Raw genomic sequence first — 17,411 nt, 5'->3', positions numbered from 1 at the left:
TTAATTATGTCTGTCAAGGGTTGGGTTGAATCTGCTGATAATACCATGCTGCTGTCATGCCATCTTCAAAATGAAAGTGCTGGCTGGAGCAAAGTATTGTGGGGCTTGAAGTTCAGATTGTACCATGAAAGGCTTCTTGCTCTGATTGCTGCTTACAGTTTTTGGGGTGCTGGTCTTTTCTGCTGGGCAGGCTGCAGATCAGGAGGGGGAGGTCGGTGGCTTCTGTTGCTGCTTCTGTGGTTCTGCTGTGCTTTTCTGCAAATAGGCTAAGGTAATTGTGTATTCTATCATTTCCAGTAAAACTCTTTATCTCAACTCTATCTCAACCCAGAGGGTTTTTTGTGTTACTTTCCACCCTTCTTTCCTTGATTATTTACTTTCATTTAACATACCTCACCACAAAAATTAAGTATGCGTTTTCTGATACACTAGGGAGACAAGACAATGAAAAATGTGTTAGGCAGAAATGATGGAAAAAATGGAATAAAAATTGTATGCATTTAAAAGATTTAAAAATTTCTGATATAATCTACTGGGAAGAGTGGCTAACATACCAGAAGGCTGTGCTGCAGTGAGCACCAGGGCAAGTGGGGAGTCCTGCACCTGGGGAGGAGTAAGACCATGCACCAGTACAGGTTAGGGGTTGACCTACTGGAAAGTAGATTTGTGGGAAACACTCAGGGAATCCTGGTGGACAACAAATTTGCTGTGAGCCAGCAGTGTGCCCTTGTGGCTGAGGAGGTAAGGGGCACATTACGAAGAGTGACCAACTCTTCGTTGGTTGAGGGGGGTTCTCCTCCCCTCTACTCTGCCCTGGTGAGGCTGCACTTGGAATATTGTGTCCAGTTCTGGGATCCCCAGTTCAAGAGGGATGAGGAATTACTGAAAAGAGTCCAACAAAGGGCCATGAAAATGATTAGGAGATGAGCATCTCTCTTATGAGGAGAGGCTGAGAGAGCTAGGGCTGCTTAGCCTGGAAAAGAGAAGACTAAGAGGGGATCTTATCATTGCTTATAAATATCTAAAGGGTGAGGGTCAAGAGGATGTGGCTGGGCTCTTTTCAGTGGTGGCCAATGATGGGACAACTGATACAAGCTGGAACATAGGAGGTTTCACTTGAAGATAAGGAAACTCTTCTTTCCATTGAGGGTGATGGAGCATTGGAACAGGCTGCCAAGGGAGGTTGTGGAGAGAGTACTTCACTAGAGACATTCAAACCCCACCTAGATGTGTTCCTGTGCAGTACTGCTTTAGCAGGGATATCGAACTAGGTAATCCTCAGAAGTCCTTGCCAACTGCTCCCATTTTGTGATTCTGAGATTAATTTTTTCTATTCTGAACAACTTGCAGAGCCAATGATATAGCTGAAGGGAACGGATTATAATACGTTTTAATTAGCTTCATGTAATTGACAAAAATGCAAATATCGTCAATCTAGATTGAAATGGTATATATTATTTTCATTGTAATGAAGCTAACTTTGGTTGATAATTAAAAAAAATATGTTAGTTTACTATTGCAAACAGGCTTAAAAAAATAGCATAAAACTTTTATTTCTGTTTGATTTCTTTCTGGGGACAACCATGTATTTCTTGTTTAAGATTAGCTCAGATAACCGAAACTGTTATGGATGCAGAAATTCCATAACAGCATTGAGGATCTTTAATCCTGGTCAACAACAAACTATTTGCTTAGAAATGCAAACGCCACCAATATGCACGCTGCTACCTAAACTCATTTTGAGGGATTTCTATAGATGCTGGTGTTGTCTTTGAGCCTAAGTGCTGGTGTACCTTAATAATGCATCACAAACTTGTTTTTATGGCTGACATCCAGAATACTGACACAACATGTTTAACACTGATAAGTTAAACGTGTTGCAAAAAGATAACACACAGTTTATTTTTTTTGTTCCTTTTGCTGTTGTTGTTGGGTTTTGTTTTGTTTTGCTTTTGTTTGTTTGTTTTAATTGTATTTCAGATACCTCCTATATCTACAAATAAAAAGGGATATTTTCCATGGCCGTTTGCTGTGTTCTTTTTCTGATGCTGCCTACCTGGGTGGTTGCATTGTCCAAGGTAAGTTCAAGTAGCAGGGTTTTTAAAATACTTAACAGGTATGTTCAGTATAAAGAAAACCTCAAAACTGTTGTGGGAATATAGCTAGCAGTAATGTATATATTTTTTTAAGTTGTACTGTTTCCTCACATTGACATGGACTGTAAAGTTTTAAGTAGTTCAGCTATGTAGCCAACTAAAAGCAAAGTGGAACATAAGAAAAACAAAAACAGTTTTTCTTAAGTGGAAAAGAATGGCACCAATGTAAACAAAGCAAAATTCCACTCTGCGTCCTGTAGCCTACTGCTTTTGAACTAAGCATGTGGAATGTGTCATCCAATGCCTCTTCTTATGGTAAAGAAGACCTGTGTGACAATGGAGTCTCTGGAAAAAAGTGTATATGTAATTGAAGAAGAAAGCATTTTTGTGGGTCAATGTGTTTTTTCCCCCCTTTGTTATTATTTTGCTTAGTCTGTTGATGGTTTGGGGTCTTTTTCATGATGTATTTTGTTTGTGGGTATGATTTGTTTTGTTTTGGTGGGTGATTTGTTTGGGGTTTTTTGCAGTTTTTTTTTTGGGGTGTGTGTGTTGTTTGGTTTTGTGGGGGGGGTTTGCTTGTTTTTTTCTTTATTAGAACCCCCACACCATTATTTTCTTAGGGCCAAATTCAGGTATATGTCTTGGATTGCACACAGAGAAATAGCTAGATGTCTGATTTGGGACAACATAGATATGGAAGTTCCCTTCTGCCTTGACGTGAATGAAGCTCTTAATGCATTATAAGGCAGTGTCTCCAAACCTCTTATTAAAAGAGGTTTATTTAGAATATTTAAACACCAAATGCATTGCTTGAGTACCAAAGTGATACATCTTTTAGAAGAAGAATCAAATATTGTGGGACACCTTAAATAATGTTATAGCCTATGTTTCTCTACTAGAACAGAATTTAATAAGTCCGTATCAGTGAGGATAAATTGGTGTTAAAAAATGAGAATCTGGAGTTCATTGTTTCGCATCTGTCTGGTACCAAAATGATAGGTACTCAGAGAGGGAACATTACCTGTGCCTCTGCTTTACAGAAGCCACAGAAAATAGTTTAGCAATCACTAATTACTGCTTTAGTTAATAAACATCCTTTGTAACTCATTGATTGAAATGGCAATTATAAGGATTTTATTGTTTCAGTTAACTATCAATTCTTCAGAGCATCAGATCTTAAGTGGATCCTTACCAATCATGAAAGTATCTTGACTTACAGTCTATTTGCTGACTTTTGTTCTTACTAACTAATGCTCAAATTATTTTTTCTGTTTTATGTTTTATTTTGGATCTGTTCAGCTGAGCTTGGTGATTATGATCCTAATGAACACCCAGAGAATTACATCAATGACTTCAAGATTTTTCCCAAGCAATCACAAAAGCTCGAGAAGAAAATAACTGAAATGCATAAAAATGAATTCAGGTAATTGAGAATATTGTTTGGTAAAGATACAGAGGCAAAATACTTTTATCTGTTTTCAGATAGCATATGTTAACTTAGGGTGGTTTGCTCCTTGGATTGTAATAGATGTTCTGACAATACAGTCTAATATGCTGTATTTGAAAGTGTAATTTCATCTTAGTGGATTTTCTTTTCCCGTTAACCTTCATTAATCATAGCTTGCATGTGTGTTGGTAATTTAAACTGCATTTTGCTAGAAATGTAGGTCTAGGTAGTGGGAATGGTTGGCATCGTGGGTGCTGCTCTGGTTCATTAGTGCAATAACCTTTAATTTAGGGATCACACTTTTTGCTGTGAAATTTCTATGGGTTTGCTGTGAAATTTCTATGTGTAGTGCAATAGCAAAATTCTTGATAGGTATTGATCTGACTGCAACTGTAATTCAGTTATTCTGTCTGTAGGTTGTTAACTTAGTGATGAACTGCAGAGAAATTTATTTAAATAACTTCTTTGTAAGACTAAGGAGGTGAGATTCAGAACTCTGCATACTTTTTTTTTTTTTTTCCGTCTTAAACTTTTACCAGTGTGACGAAGGGGCATAGATAATTAGTTTTTCGACTTCAAAGTTGAATGTCGCACTGAAGTAACGTTGTTTCGGGAGAGAAGCAGCAGCTCTTTGTGCAACGGTACCCTCTTCAGGACTGTCGGCGAATGACATGCAAAGTAGTCGACTGTAGCTTGCAAGGTTCCCTAGTCTTTTCTTTTGGTTGAGGATAGCCCTTGAAAAACTTGGAGCTTTGCTTAAGTATATGGATACTACCTTTATATTAATGAGATTGTGAGCCACTGAATTCCTGGGGAAAAAAGAAAAAAAAAGAAGAAAAAAAAAAAAGTAAGTCTTGGTGAGGGACACTCTTCATTACTGCCTTTTAGAAACCATATAGTATCAGCTTGATTTCTTTTGCTGGTGGATCTACTGATTTCCTGCAAAGAGGCTTTCAATTTATAGCAGGGTTCTCCTCATATGTCATACATATGTATATGTTCCTTAATTCTCCTTCTGTTGTTGATTTCGCCAATTTGTGCATTATGAATATTAGGGTCAGTGGTATATAGTTCTTTTGCAGCCCTCAGGAACTCTTCTTCCTATTCTGTTTGCTTTTGCTCATGTCAGTACTTGGTATACCTTACCTATTTATTTGGTTAACAAAGACAGTTTCAGAGTTGTCTGGATAGCTGCTATCTGGCAATTTTCCACAGTAGCTCTGTCTTCCCAAAACCGATTTTCCAACTAAATTTTTTACATCAGACATTCACTAGTCATATAGAAGTTTTACTTTTTCCTAGCTATTTAATTCAATGGATCTCTGTTCTAGGAGAACAAATTAGTAAAACAGATCTCTCATGTCATGAACTATATATAGATAGGTCCAGTGTTAGATGATTAGATTTCTGTATCTAGCTGGAAAAAGATGATGAATAAAAATGCAGAGGTTACAGGCTTCTCTCTGATATCGATCAGCACATCTGTTTCACTGTATTCAGCAAGTTGAATTTTCTAACAGAATGAATATTTTTTAGCATACTGCAAAAGCTTCATCTGGTGTATTTTTTGACAATATAGCTGCACGATATGTTATCTGAGAGTTAACGTGTGAAGAACGGAGAGAGAGATGAAGAGCCATTTTAATCCAGCTTTCTTTCTGCTGCTTTCAGAAGAGTTACTTCTGAGTTTCACCACTGCAAGGGAGTCAATCTTTGTTATCTAAACAAAGATCATGGCACCTCTCTTCAGCAGCAGGCTCCCATATAACCAAAGCCCTGTGACTTGAAAGAGGCCAGTTCTTCACTGAATCCTGTCTCAGCATTCTCAAGGACTATTCAACGGTCACATCTTTTCTTCTGTCCTATAATAACTTGCATTTTGAAAGACACATGAAGATCATAAGGAGAGTGTCTGGGAACCAGCAATAGGGTACTATGACAGGTGCCAGTGACTTAGTGACTCATCTTGTGTGATTTAGAAGCCTTGTTCTTATCAATTAAAATAGATGTATGGCATAATGCCCCTATTTCTTATCATTTATTGCTGTGAGAACATCAGTGATTTTAGCAAAGTGTGACCTTTTATATGACTTCCCAATAGATCTTATTTCAAAAATATAAACGTGACAGACAGAAATGCACATCAGCTTTATTGAACTCTGCTTAATTGTCTGGTGAATTTCAGTTAATTATTCTTCTCCCACTGATAATGGGAGAGGTACAGCAATAATTTTTTTCAACCTTTCATTGAACCATTGGTGGGGCAAACAAGTGCCTTGCTTTCATCGTAATACATATTATCAATTTCCTGTCATTCACAATAAGTCCTCTTTTGAAACATAGTGTGCTGCTGGGAGGCAAACAGATAATGCTGTTACAATTTAAAATTTCAGAATATGGGAGGATGTGCTAGGAACTGATGAAATTTGGAGACTTGTTCTTGAATTAAAAATTGATTTGAATTCTGTGGGTTTGGGTATGGTTACAACAGAGAATAACTACTGAAGTAACAGCTACTTTCATTTCTGTATCCCTGTCATTCTTAACAGACTGAAAAAGATTTGGTCATAAAAATCTACACAACTTCTTCAGATAAAGAGAATTATTAGGTCTCTCCTGGGGTTGTTAATTTCTGTGCCCCTTACTGCTTTCAGTTAGATGCGGCCAAGTGTAAGATTGCATTGTAAATCACATCAGTGAAATGATCCACTTAACCCTTTCTTTTACTTGACTTCCATGCAAAAGTACATGGAAAAGTACATGATCAATTCTCACCTATTTTGGCTCTATTAAAGATATTTAATACATTGCACTGTGCTCAGTGTATAAAGTCTTAGTTCATTTTTATTACTGGTAACTAAAAGACCTCATCTTAAAACAAAATACAGTGAAGAAGTCTCTGTAGGTTTGGGGAGGACCAAAAGAAAACTCAAACATCAAATTAGGTTCAGTATGGTCATGGAAATCTCCTAGGTAGAGGAAGGGAGACCCAAGTGAAAAGTTAATTCTTCAAGCGTAACAACAGGCATTACGAGGATGAATCTTTTCTGATTGATCTGAAGCTAAAAGATCAGTCAGGTGGTTTTGATAAGCTCTTTGGGATTTGAGGTTTTGTTTTGTTACTTTTTTTAACATGTTAGGAGTCCTCTTCATTTCAGCCTTGATAATCCATGCTGGCTTGTTTATGGTTTCACACACAGTATAGGTGTTTAGATTTATCCATCAGACTATATGCTGACACGTGTCACTGCAACTTCAGTATTATCTAACTCACTCTAATTATCAGTCTAGTATTAAAATGCCATTGTGTTTGCTGTAATAGGTGAACTGTTTGTTTGTTTCTATGTACTGTATTTTCCTGCTATATTCTTTTACTCCATAATTCTTAGGAGTTGTGACGTGAGTCAGTTAGAGAGATGGAGTTCTGTGGTGGGTTGAAAATTTCCCCCAACATTAAATTTGCCAGACCAGCCCCGCTGGAAGCAAATGAAGCTGTATTTACAAGCAGAACTACAATCTACAATGAAATGCAATGAATATGTAGAAAATATACAGTATTTACAACATTGACAGGTATTTACAATTGATAAACAGCACAAGAACCCTCCTGGCCATAAGCCAGGGGAGCTAATAGCTTCTCCCTCCCTGCTCCCCTCCTTACCCCATTGGACAGAAAGTGACAGGAGAAAGAGCAGAGAGACGTTAGACTTAGACAAAACAATGCAGCCAAGGTCAAGCAAAAGTGAGTTAGTATCTCCCAGAGCGAAGAAGCCAAAAAGAGAGAAAGATTGTTTTGTACTAGTTTAAGTCTGTTATGTCTCCAGTGGATTGTTTAGAGCTTATCATTATTTTCCTCTTCTTACACCCAATAGTGATTTATTTACATTTTACTACTTTCTGTTCAAGATCTGTGGAAAATTTTAACTGGAGTTAAACACTTGAACACTGAAACGATACAGTTTCCCTTGTTGGTAAGTTACTAAGGCTGGCTGTCTAGGCTTGCGGCATAGGGTTCTGCTGACAGGCAGGTTCAACTGGAACGGGTCTGCAGGCGGTTCCTGGTGTTAGCAGTCCTGCGGAGTCTGCAGGATGCTATGGGGGGAGCAGTTCCCCATCTCAAGCGGCTTAAGAGCCGGGGGGAGGGTGGCACAGAGAGGTGCGTCTTTCCCCTACTAGGCTCAAAAGTGAGCGAGCAGCCAATTCCTCTCAGCGACTGCTTTCCCATTTCTAGGGTTATGGGGCAGTCCATTGTGAAGCTGTATGGGGTACTCTCAGGTAGTCCTGGCAGAGCATAGGCAGTGCTCTGAATCGCGTGAAGCTTAACTCACAGGACTGTGGAGCCGTAGGCGGCAGCTCCCTCTTCTGCCACTGGGCGTGGTCCTTACTTTGCGAGCGGCCACACGAGGGCTCTGGCTCGCAGGTCTGCGGCTGGTACTCGGGGTGGACACTGTTAGAACTGCCGAAGGGTTCAGGCTAGTTCTCTCCCCAACTGGGAAGGCTTACCAATGGGGCTCAGTTGTTTTAAGATACGGTGGCAGCCTCTTCCTATTGGCGGGACTGGGAATATGTCGCAAACCTGGCAGTGGTTACAGAGCAGCTTGCGAAGGACTCTTTGCAGGTTCAGAAGGACTTTGGTTACAGAGCAGTTTGCGAAGGACTCTTTGCTGGCTTCTCTCCAGACTTCAGACATAGGCAGTACGTATGCACAGAGCAAAGCACGTGGATGGATCTTAATAGCAGAAAAATAGGAAAAGAGCAAAGAGTGAGTTGCTTACAGTTTGGGGAATATTTGTAATATGGTCGAGGCTTGTGTTTAGCCAATAGTCAAACTTGGTAAGCACCTTTAGCCAATGGCAAAGCGTGTGACTAGGATTATGCCCACGTATGGAAGAAGCATGAGCATCCCACAAGGTGGGTGCATGATCTTGTTTACCTCAAAAAAGGCAGGTTGAGTTGTTTACTCCGGCTTGCTGATGCCTAGCTCTTTGTTTCCTCAGCTCTGGGCTGAGCACCCACTCCAGAAGGAGGGGGAAGGGGGAGTTGAGCAAAACATACTGGAACAAGTTTTGGCAGTATTTGGGTCATAGTTCTGGGCATATGCTCCTTCACCACAGAATTAATACTCACTCCCGTGCTGTCTCATCCTTCACTTTCACTGAGTTTCACCAATTCAGTACGTAGCAGATACATACCTCAAAGGAAGGGTATAAATGGGAGAATACTAGAATGAATCAGGTTGGGCAGCCAGCAGAACACTGGTGTCACACAGCCTGGAAATACTGCCTGTTGAGCTTCCTGGCCTTTGAAATACTTCAGAGATGAGGGCCATGATGCATACTTCTTTTGAGCCTAAAGTGAAAAACAGAGTGTGTTGCACACATCTCTTCTATTAACATTTTTATTTCATTAAAATTTTATTAGGAACTTTTAGATTGCTTGTTTCCTAAGGTGAATCATTAATTCATAGCTAATAACTGTGGAGCTCTAATTTTAGAAGTAATCCACATTTTATTATTTGTATGGTATACAGAAATATTTCTGTGTAACAGTTACTTTTACTGGTCCTGTTCAAAAACCTTTGACATGCTGCAGCTGGATGATATATTGACTGCAACTTATGGAAAGAGAATACATCTTCCAGTTAATGCTGAATACATGCTGAAAAAATTCGGAAGTCATACCAGGTCAAATGTAGCGATTGTCCTGAGAGAGAGACATGACTTTGAGAGAGCTGAGTTACAAAGACATAACTGAGTTGCATTGTCCAAATACTACCTCTATTTCCACTTTAAGAGGTATTAGTTGAAACACTTGGATAATTGAGGAAACTATGCATTTTTTTGTGTGGGGCTGTTCATTGTATGTAGAGAGCTTAAAGGTTTTTTTAACAAAGCGAATCAAAGGCTACTGTTAAATCAGTGATTGAAAATGTTGACTTTGCTAGTAGTATTTGTTATGGCTACATTTTTATTTAGAAAGGAAAATCGTATTGCTAAGTTACAGATGTAAAGCGTATTATCAAGGCTTGGATATTAATCCATTGATAAGGGATTTTTTTTTCTTTTGATATTGCCTTTGACTTTTCTGTTTTGTAACGTTCTTTTAAGACTTTGCACAGTAGCTTTGGTTAGCCTATAATCTGATAAGATCAAATCTGTTCATGTCTTCTGCTGTTTTCTCCAAGTACAACTTGTTCCACTTGATGTGCGGAGTGTCTGCTAATTATTTTTTAATGTGTCTCATTAATAATAATTTCAATTTAATTTTTTTTAATGTTTTGTAAGTGGAAAAGCTCCCGAATCACATTGTTCCATATTATTTGTTATTTTTTGGTCATTTCAGACTAGAGTTCTGACTACTTTCCTTTGTACATCAATGGGAGGTGGGAAAAAGATGTGTTTTATTATGTTATTTTTCTATGAAGCCCAGTTTCCAGTAAGCAATCAAACAGTCTATTTGTTTGGCTTTTCATTATGCAGCAAAAGCTTTCTAAACAATTTGGGTTAAAGTAGTTAATTACTTCTGTGCTGTTGGCTGGTAAGTGAAACAAGCTTGTTACCTTTGCAAGTCTCATTTACGGTCTTCAAGTTGTGATTTACTAGTATTGAAAGGGGAGTGAAACAGTTCAGTGGTGTGGAAAGCTGACCGGGTGAAAGAAGGATGTTTGTTTTGTTTCCTGCTGTCTCTCCCTCAAATATTTAATTATTTAAATGAACATTTGTAATTCTTGAGTTTCCACTTAATACATTTGCTTTTCTCCGTTGGAAGGTGGAGAGAAAAAAGACTAAAGAAAGAAAGAGCATTTCGCTAATATTACGTGTTTTTTTTCTTTAAAAGCTAAACTTCAATAAAAATGTGATCTGAAATAAAGTGTAAGTAGTGTAGTGTCAAACAGGACCAAAAGGCCAAAGAGGTATCATGGGCTTGGCTGGGAGACAATGAGCAGTGAAGTACAAATGAGCATGAATTAAAACTTTAACAGAGAAGGTTATTGGCACTCACATTGCAACAGCACATCAATTTGGTAGGTTTAAAATAGTATTTGACATCCACAAGCATGCTAGACATTGTCAGACATTGTCTTAGTTACAAAATTGAACTTCAGGCCAGATACTGCATCTTTATGTCAATGCTAGTTGGTTTGGAATGTAACAGACTTGCAGGGAAATTGTTTTACTCCAGTGCACAGAGCAGTCTTTAAATGCCTGTTCTTGAGTGTCACTGGTCACTGTGTGAGACTGGACCCTAAAATTCAGGGGTAAGATAAATTTTGGCTATTGCTGTGTTCCTTGGAAGATTTGTCAATGGTGCTTCCCCCCTCCTTTTTTCGCCTTTTAAGTTTGCATGAGAAGCACTTGAAAAGTCTAGGTTTCGAAAGTCCCTGAACACTGCTTATTGTCATAAAAGCACATTATCTATCAGAATCACATACTATAGTCACTCAAAGACATAAAATAGTACTCAGAACAGTTTACTGGCAAACAGGCATTTTAAAACTGTTAGAGCTTATTGTAATGGCAGGAATTAGAAGATCAACAATCAAATAATGAAACTCAATCTAGAATGCCACATTTCAGTCTTTAGTGTATATTCATGGTTGATTATAGACACCCTAAAAATAGGGCCATATAATGGAAATGCTGACATATTCTGAACTATCATGATGGTAACAGACGCTGCTATAATTAGGCATACATCTGAGTAGACAGTGTAATATGATTGCCATGTTTATACCCTGTGCTGGAAGGAATGTTTGTTAATCTGCTCAAACCATTTGAAGGAGTTAAGGAGCAAGACTTTGTGGGGAAAAAAATGATGGTAAAGTTTATTTGATGTTCAAGCGGGTGTGCACATGTGTCAAAACACAACAAGTTCTTGAAGGATATTGGATAAATCTATTTAACTGCATGAATTGTTGTTATCTCAGGACTGAGAAAAAAATCACGTTGTAATTTACCTGAAAATATTAGGCACTGTGCAATTCATCAGGAGAAAATATGTAAGAAGTTTTCCATATTTGTATTATAAATAGTATGTGGTTGGTATAGTTTGTATTTCAGTAAGTTTTTTTCCCTCCTTTTTTTTAGGCACTTAAACTCCCCATCCAAAAAGTCTTTTTTCCTCCTGTTTTCTTTTGGCTGTCAAATTACTGTGTCTTTTGTAATTTCAGAGGTCAGAGTCCAGCTGTTGCTGAATTGAACTTGCTCCTCAAAGCATATTCTTTGGAAACTTATGGTGTTGATCCTCATCCTTGCAAGGTAATAATTTTTTTGTTACTAGAATCTAATAAAATGTTCTTGTTACAAACATTTAGTAAAAATCCATTAATTGAATTGATGTATCTCTAGTTTTTGCCCAGGCACAAACAGGGAGTAATTTATAAAAGACTTTGCCTTGGAACTACATACCTTGTTTAACACTTGGAAGAACACTGGCTGTTGGACATTGCTGCATGAGTTAAAGAAAAGGAAAGGAAACAGAACATCATAAGTGAATGTAGTAGAGTATCATGACAAAAGCTTTGATTATATTTCATAATTTCTTTGCACTTAGTGCAAAAGTTTCTCTAAATACCGTAGGGGTGAAATATTTTGTGTTTGCCAGGATTTTCAGATTTCAGCATTATTCTGTCCAGAAGATGCAATCCAATGGCAGATTGATTTTCCAAACACCATCAAATTTGCAAATCTTGGGAAGAACAGCAACCAAATGTACAGAGGGGAGAACCAGATTTTGCATTTTCATAGTCCTCCACTTTGATATTTTGTAGTTCTCTATAAGAAGATGTTTTTAATTACCAGTTCTTATTATTCCTTACACCTACGTTTTTAATTACTTGGTTTCATCTGCATAATCTGCAGTGTTTGTTTTTAATGTCACTTCATATTTGGTCTGCTCCTTTTACTTTGGCTTGTATACCATCTTATTTGGTGGAACAGCAGCGCTGTTCAGTTAGCAGTTCTGGTGGTAGGCACCTTTAAAAAAGTAATTTCTAATATAAAGCTGCATTTGATTTCATATATATTTTGCTAAAAGTGGTGCTCCTTGGTGAAATACAGAGTCTGGTTCAGAGCTGAGGTGAAATCAGTGACTTAACTAAACTTTAGTTCGAAAGTATACTGCAGACTTTCAGACAACATCTCAAAGACTTACGTTGGCACTTAGGACAATCAAAACTGGCTTAGAATTTCCTCTTTAGCTGTGTAGAAGGACTTGTAGTGCAGGAGCATGCAAGGGTTCATTGCCCATGTTTAGGGGAAATTTTTCAATCTTCTGAAAGTGAATTGCAAAGCAGGGTGCTTCCCCAGCTCCTTATGACATGAGCCTTACATCATGCTCTTTACACCATGCTCCTTCTGACGTGTTCCTTCCAGTGCAGTGGTTGCTGCTCCAGAAATATCATGGTTTCTGTTCACTATTATTTCATTGATGGAACATAAGGCACAATAAAGTTGACTACCTTTATCAAGGTGAGGGTCTGGAACTTTGAATGGACAGGAAATCCGGTTAATAGAAAACTCACCTGAATCATTGCTCAAAAACTGTAAGCCAAACCTTTTATTGTGAAAGTAGAAATTTCAAAAATGGTCTTTGCTATTTGAAAAGCAAGTATCACCATATATTCTGGTTTGTAATTGAGAATGCTTTCTTACTGTAGTAAATGTTGTCTGTCAGCAGAACTTCCAACACGTCTCACAGAGGAACAACATATAGTGAAATCATTTGAAGCAGATAAAAATCCCTGCTTTGTAGTTAGTCAGCATGTTATGAGTGGGACATGCACAGAAGTATGTTTTCAATCCAGTTAGTAAATATGCCTAATGATGCCCATTGTCATCAGCTACAGGTAGACAGGAGCAAAGCATAAGATCCTGTTACTTATTTAAATGCTTAGAAGTAAATGAGTCTGCATTGCCCAGAGCAGTCTTTGGTCTTTTGACCTGTACCCTTTGAATACAAAATTTATGAAAATTTTGTATTTTCATAATGAAAAAGGAAGAGAAAATGAAGCTAATCTATAATGAGTTAACAATTTATGCTATCAGTTAAGGAATACCTCACTAGATGAGGGGGAAAATGATATTTTTTTTTTTTTTCTTTCAAGGACTCCATGGGGACAACTACATTTTTAGGTTTCACAGCTGCAGGATTTGTAGTTTTCCAAGGGAATAAAAGAATTCATTTGTTAAAATGGTAAGCATGTGAAATAAGAGTAGATTCATATGAAAGAGTCTTTTTTTGTGTGTCTTCCCTTCTCTCTTCTGTCTTCACTTGCATTTGTTGTCTTTAAGGTGAACCATGTGAATATTCTTTTTCTTGCCCTCATCATGTTTTTGTTGTAAAGGATCTTTGATGAGAAATAGGGTAATAATAATTATTCCACAGGGTGACTTAGTCCACATAGTGCACAATTGAATAAGCTGAGTTTTTAACATTGCTGCCCAGGGAGGTGGTGGAGTCACCATCCCTGGAGGCGTTTGAGAGGGGATTGGATGTGGCACTTGGTGACATGGTTTAGTAGTCATGAGGTCTTGGGTGACAGGTTGGACTTGATGATCCTTGAGGTCTTTTCCAATCTTATTGATTCTGCGATCAGTGAGGCTTATTGACAGAGATATCTAGAAGAGCGAAGAGTTCACAAGAGTCCACCTACACCTTTATGAAACTTTTGGAACTGTTGCTGTTTCCTCAATTTGGAAACTATAAAATAACTTACTTGGTAAACAGAAGAGGAGATGAGGACTGTCTTTGAAATTTTTTTTCTTTGCCTCTTTTGTTTTAAGAAGTAGAGATGTATGCAGTTACTCTTAGTTTATCAGGCTTTGATTTTCTTTTCTATTTGTCTAAAATATTTAACTTCATTCAGCAGCCTCAGCCATGTGTGAGGGAGAGGTAAACCCAAGCTTCCACAGGTGGTGTGACAGTAGCTGGCCATGCCTTCAGCAGTGGGGTGCAGGGTGAGCATAGTCCTGCTCAGACACCTGTAAGTCTTCTTTTAGCCCTGCTGCTAAACAGATGTCAAGTAGGTACTTGAATGTGGCTGTTCCACCTTAGTGGTCCCTGCCTATCTTGTGGGAAGAAGATGGGCAGAAGGTGAAGGAATGGTGAGGGTTTTATTTTTTGTATAGAGCTGGATTCATTCCATTCAATATGCCCTGGTAGTTGACTGAGCTGGAGTCCTCAGAAGTGTAAAGTAACTGTGCAGTCCTCCCCTCTATACTATTCTGTTCTCTGTGGAGCTCTGGAAACAAGTCTATCAAATACCATCCATTCGTGATCCTGGATTTGTTCTGTGGTTTCCCTAGGGTTAATTCACTATATGTGTGATTTGTGCTTTTAGTGTAAGGGCAACATCATAATATCAGTCTGTGGTACAGGGAGAAGAGTGTAACACTTGCCAAGCGTATCTATCATACTGCAGGAAATGAGTTTCACAGGGCTTAGTTTTCCATATTACTTAAGGATAATGTGTCCTTTTGGACATCTCAATATATTACTTTAGTCCATTGGTGTGTGAAACAGATACAAAATGAAATAGTGATAGAGAAAAGGCCATTAAACGGTCTCAGTGTTATGCTGGCCATTGGAAGGTCAACCTAGTGAGATTTATCTAAATGCTGTGTTCTGCTCCTTTCATTTCCAAGACCTAAAAGTAAATAAATAAGGATAGAAATGAGTATTATATTACCCTTAATTTATTCATATTAGATACTCCAAGATTTTAAAATATAACAGAAGTTACAAAAAGTATAATAAATATAATATAAACAAAAGATTTAGCCTGCTTTTAATTTCCTCTTCATATTCCTATAGCGAAAGTTAATTCTTTGAAGATGCATAGCGTTGTAAAAGAAATACTCTGGACTTATGTTCTCTGTTCTACGAAAAAATTAGAACATGAAACATTTTTATGCTAAAGGTTTTTAAGAGTCCTATTGAGATTCTTTGTCATTTGATAGCTTGCTTGACTTTGAAAGTTAGGGAAACTTGCACGCAAATTGCTTTTCTTACCTGCAGATCTATCTATTTTTCCTATACTTGAATGGCTTTTCTCTTTCTAGGTGTGATGTCTATAAACTAAAATTTGAAGGGAAGACTTTTTATGTGTTTGGAACTCAGAAAGAGGTCAGGTTTAATATTTTTACAAAACTTCTGTATTTGATTTGGAATCAACTACAATAGAACATAATTTTTTAATTAAACTTCTAAGCAATCAATAATTGTACTTCATATAGTTACTAAAATACAGCATGAGTGAATGAGTGCTGTCATCAAAAGACTGTCTAATTTGCAAAGGGTTGTGACATTTTTCAGTGTTCATGCAGTGCTATGTTCATTGCTCATGGTTTTGGTCTTTTGTGCAGTCTGTTTTAATGAACTTTAAAGCACTAATGCTGTACTTGCCTAATTTAAAGCATGAGAAGCAACTGTATATGATGGGATGCTATTCAGAGGGACCTGGACAGGTTTGAGAACTGAGTTTGTGTGAACCTTATGAGGTTCAACAAGGCCAAGTGCAAGGCCCTGCACCAGGGCTGGGTTAATCCACAGTATCAAGCATTCAAGCACAGCTGCTTCAATCTCTAAGAATTGCACATTTTCATTGTGTTTGTTTGCCTTCTTTTCTACACTTAGAAAAAGGCTGTGCTATCATTCCATACCTCTACACCAGCAGCCTGCAAGCATCTTTGGAAATGTGGGGTGGAGAACCAGGCTTTTTACAAGTATGTAAAGCTGAAGTTGTTATCTATAATAAGAGAAAAAATGTGTGAGTAGATTATTCAATGATGTGATATGTTTCATTAATGGCATTCAAAATGCACAGAAAATATGCAAGGTAATGGGTAATACTGTTTCATTTCAAGCCTGTATTATAAATTGTTTAAAACCTGAATGAGGCAAGAAGGTTTTGGCTGTGCATAATTTCACATTTTCCAGTACATTGTTTTGCTGCTCCATAGTGTGACTTGGATTGACACAGTACTGAACTTGTGTTTGGGAACATAGTTGTTAATCTTAGCTCTGCTGCTGAATGCCTTTGGGAATGGAGAGAACAATATAGTGTGCTTGATTCTCTGGGCTTTTCTGCTGGCACGTAATGCTCTCCCACTTGAAATCAAAATCTAGTAAGAGTTGATTGGGAAAAAAAAAGTTCTTAGATACATTTTGAAAGATGCCAGCTATCTCTTTGGAGTTTTTTTGGTTTGGTTTGGTTTGGCTTTTTTTTTTTTTTTTTCCTCTTAAGAGAGTGTGAAGTGGCCAGAAAAAAAGAAAGAAGGATCTTCCTCCCTATTCTCTGAAATGAACATGAAAATAATTCCTTGTTAAAAACCTCATTATGTGTCCTTTCTTCCCTTGGTTGAGTTTGTTAGATTTGCTTATTGATGTTTTTCTCTGGGCATATAGCTTTTCTTCTTGCTACTTAGTCTCTTCTTGCAGTGTTTTGCATATTTATAAAAATTATTGTTTCTATTCTGTAGCATAGCTACACCAAGGGGCTGCTATAAGGGTAAATAATAACTAGGTAGGAAGACTGTGTCTTCTAACATGGATATTAATGACCTGCTTTATTTTGGAGAAGATTCCTTCTTTTGTTTCAACACTAATACAATAATAAATCAATATAATGTATTATATTGATATATTCAATGAAGAAATAGGAAATACAACTGCCACAATACATCCGCTGATTCTCTTATGTTAACATCTACTGGGTTTGTATGCATTAATAAAAATATTGTTAGGAACTATTTTCCATTGAAAATACATGTAAGCAGGAAAATAGTGCATGGTGTTTGCGTGGTTTTATTTGTGTTGCTAGAAATCAATACAGGGAATAGGAAACGTTTCCCACCCAAATGAGAGAA

General features: G+C 37.6%; 1 protein-coding gene across 1 annotated transcript in view; it reads left to right on the top strand.

Moving 5' to 3' along the window:
- Window positions 1–17,411, top strand: part of FRMD3 (FERM domain containing 3) — a 142,416-nt gene that overhangs the window by 105,764 nt on the left and 19,241 nt on the right. The window contains exons 5-10 of the mRNA XM_054397696.1: window positions 1,981–2,078; window positions 3,396–3,519; window positions 11,714–11,801; window positions 13,649–13,737; window positions 15,606–15,669; window positions 16,180–16,268. Coding sequence (XP_054253671.1) covers window positions 1,981–2,078; window positions 3,396–3,519; window positions 11,714–11,801; window positions 13,649–13,737; window positions 15,606–15,669; window positions 16,180–16,268 — 552 coding nt within the window. The remainder of the gene's footprint in view (window positions 1–1,980; window positions 2,079–3,395; window positions 3,520–11,713; window positions 11,802–13,648; window positions 13,738–15,605; window positions 15,670–16,179; window positions 16,269–17,411) is intronic.

This window comes from Indicator indicator, chromosome Z (genome assembly GCF_027791375.1).
Source record: "Indicator indicator isolate 239-I01 chromosome Z, UM_Iind_1.1, whole genome shotgun sequence".
Lineage (NCBI taxonomy): Eukaryota > Metazoa > Chordata > Aves > Piciformes > Indicatoridae > Indicator > Indicator indicator.
The sequence above is the reverse complement of the archived record's forward strand: the minus strand, read 5'-3'. Positions and strand labels throughout refer to the sequence as shown.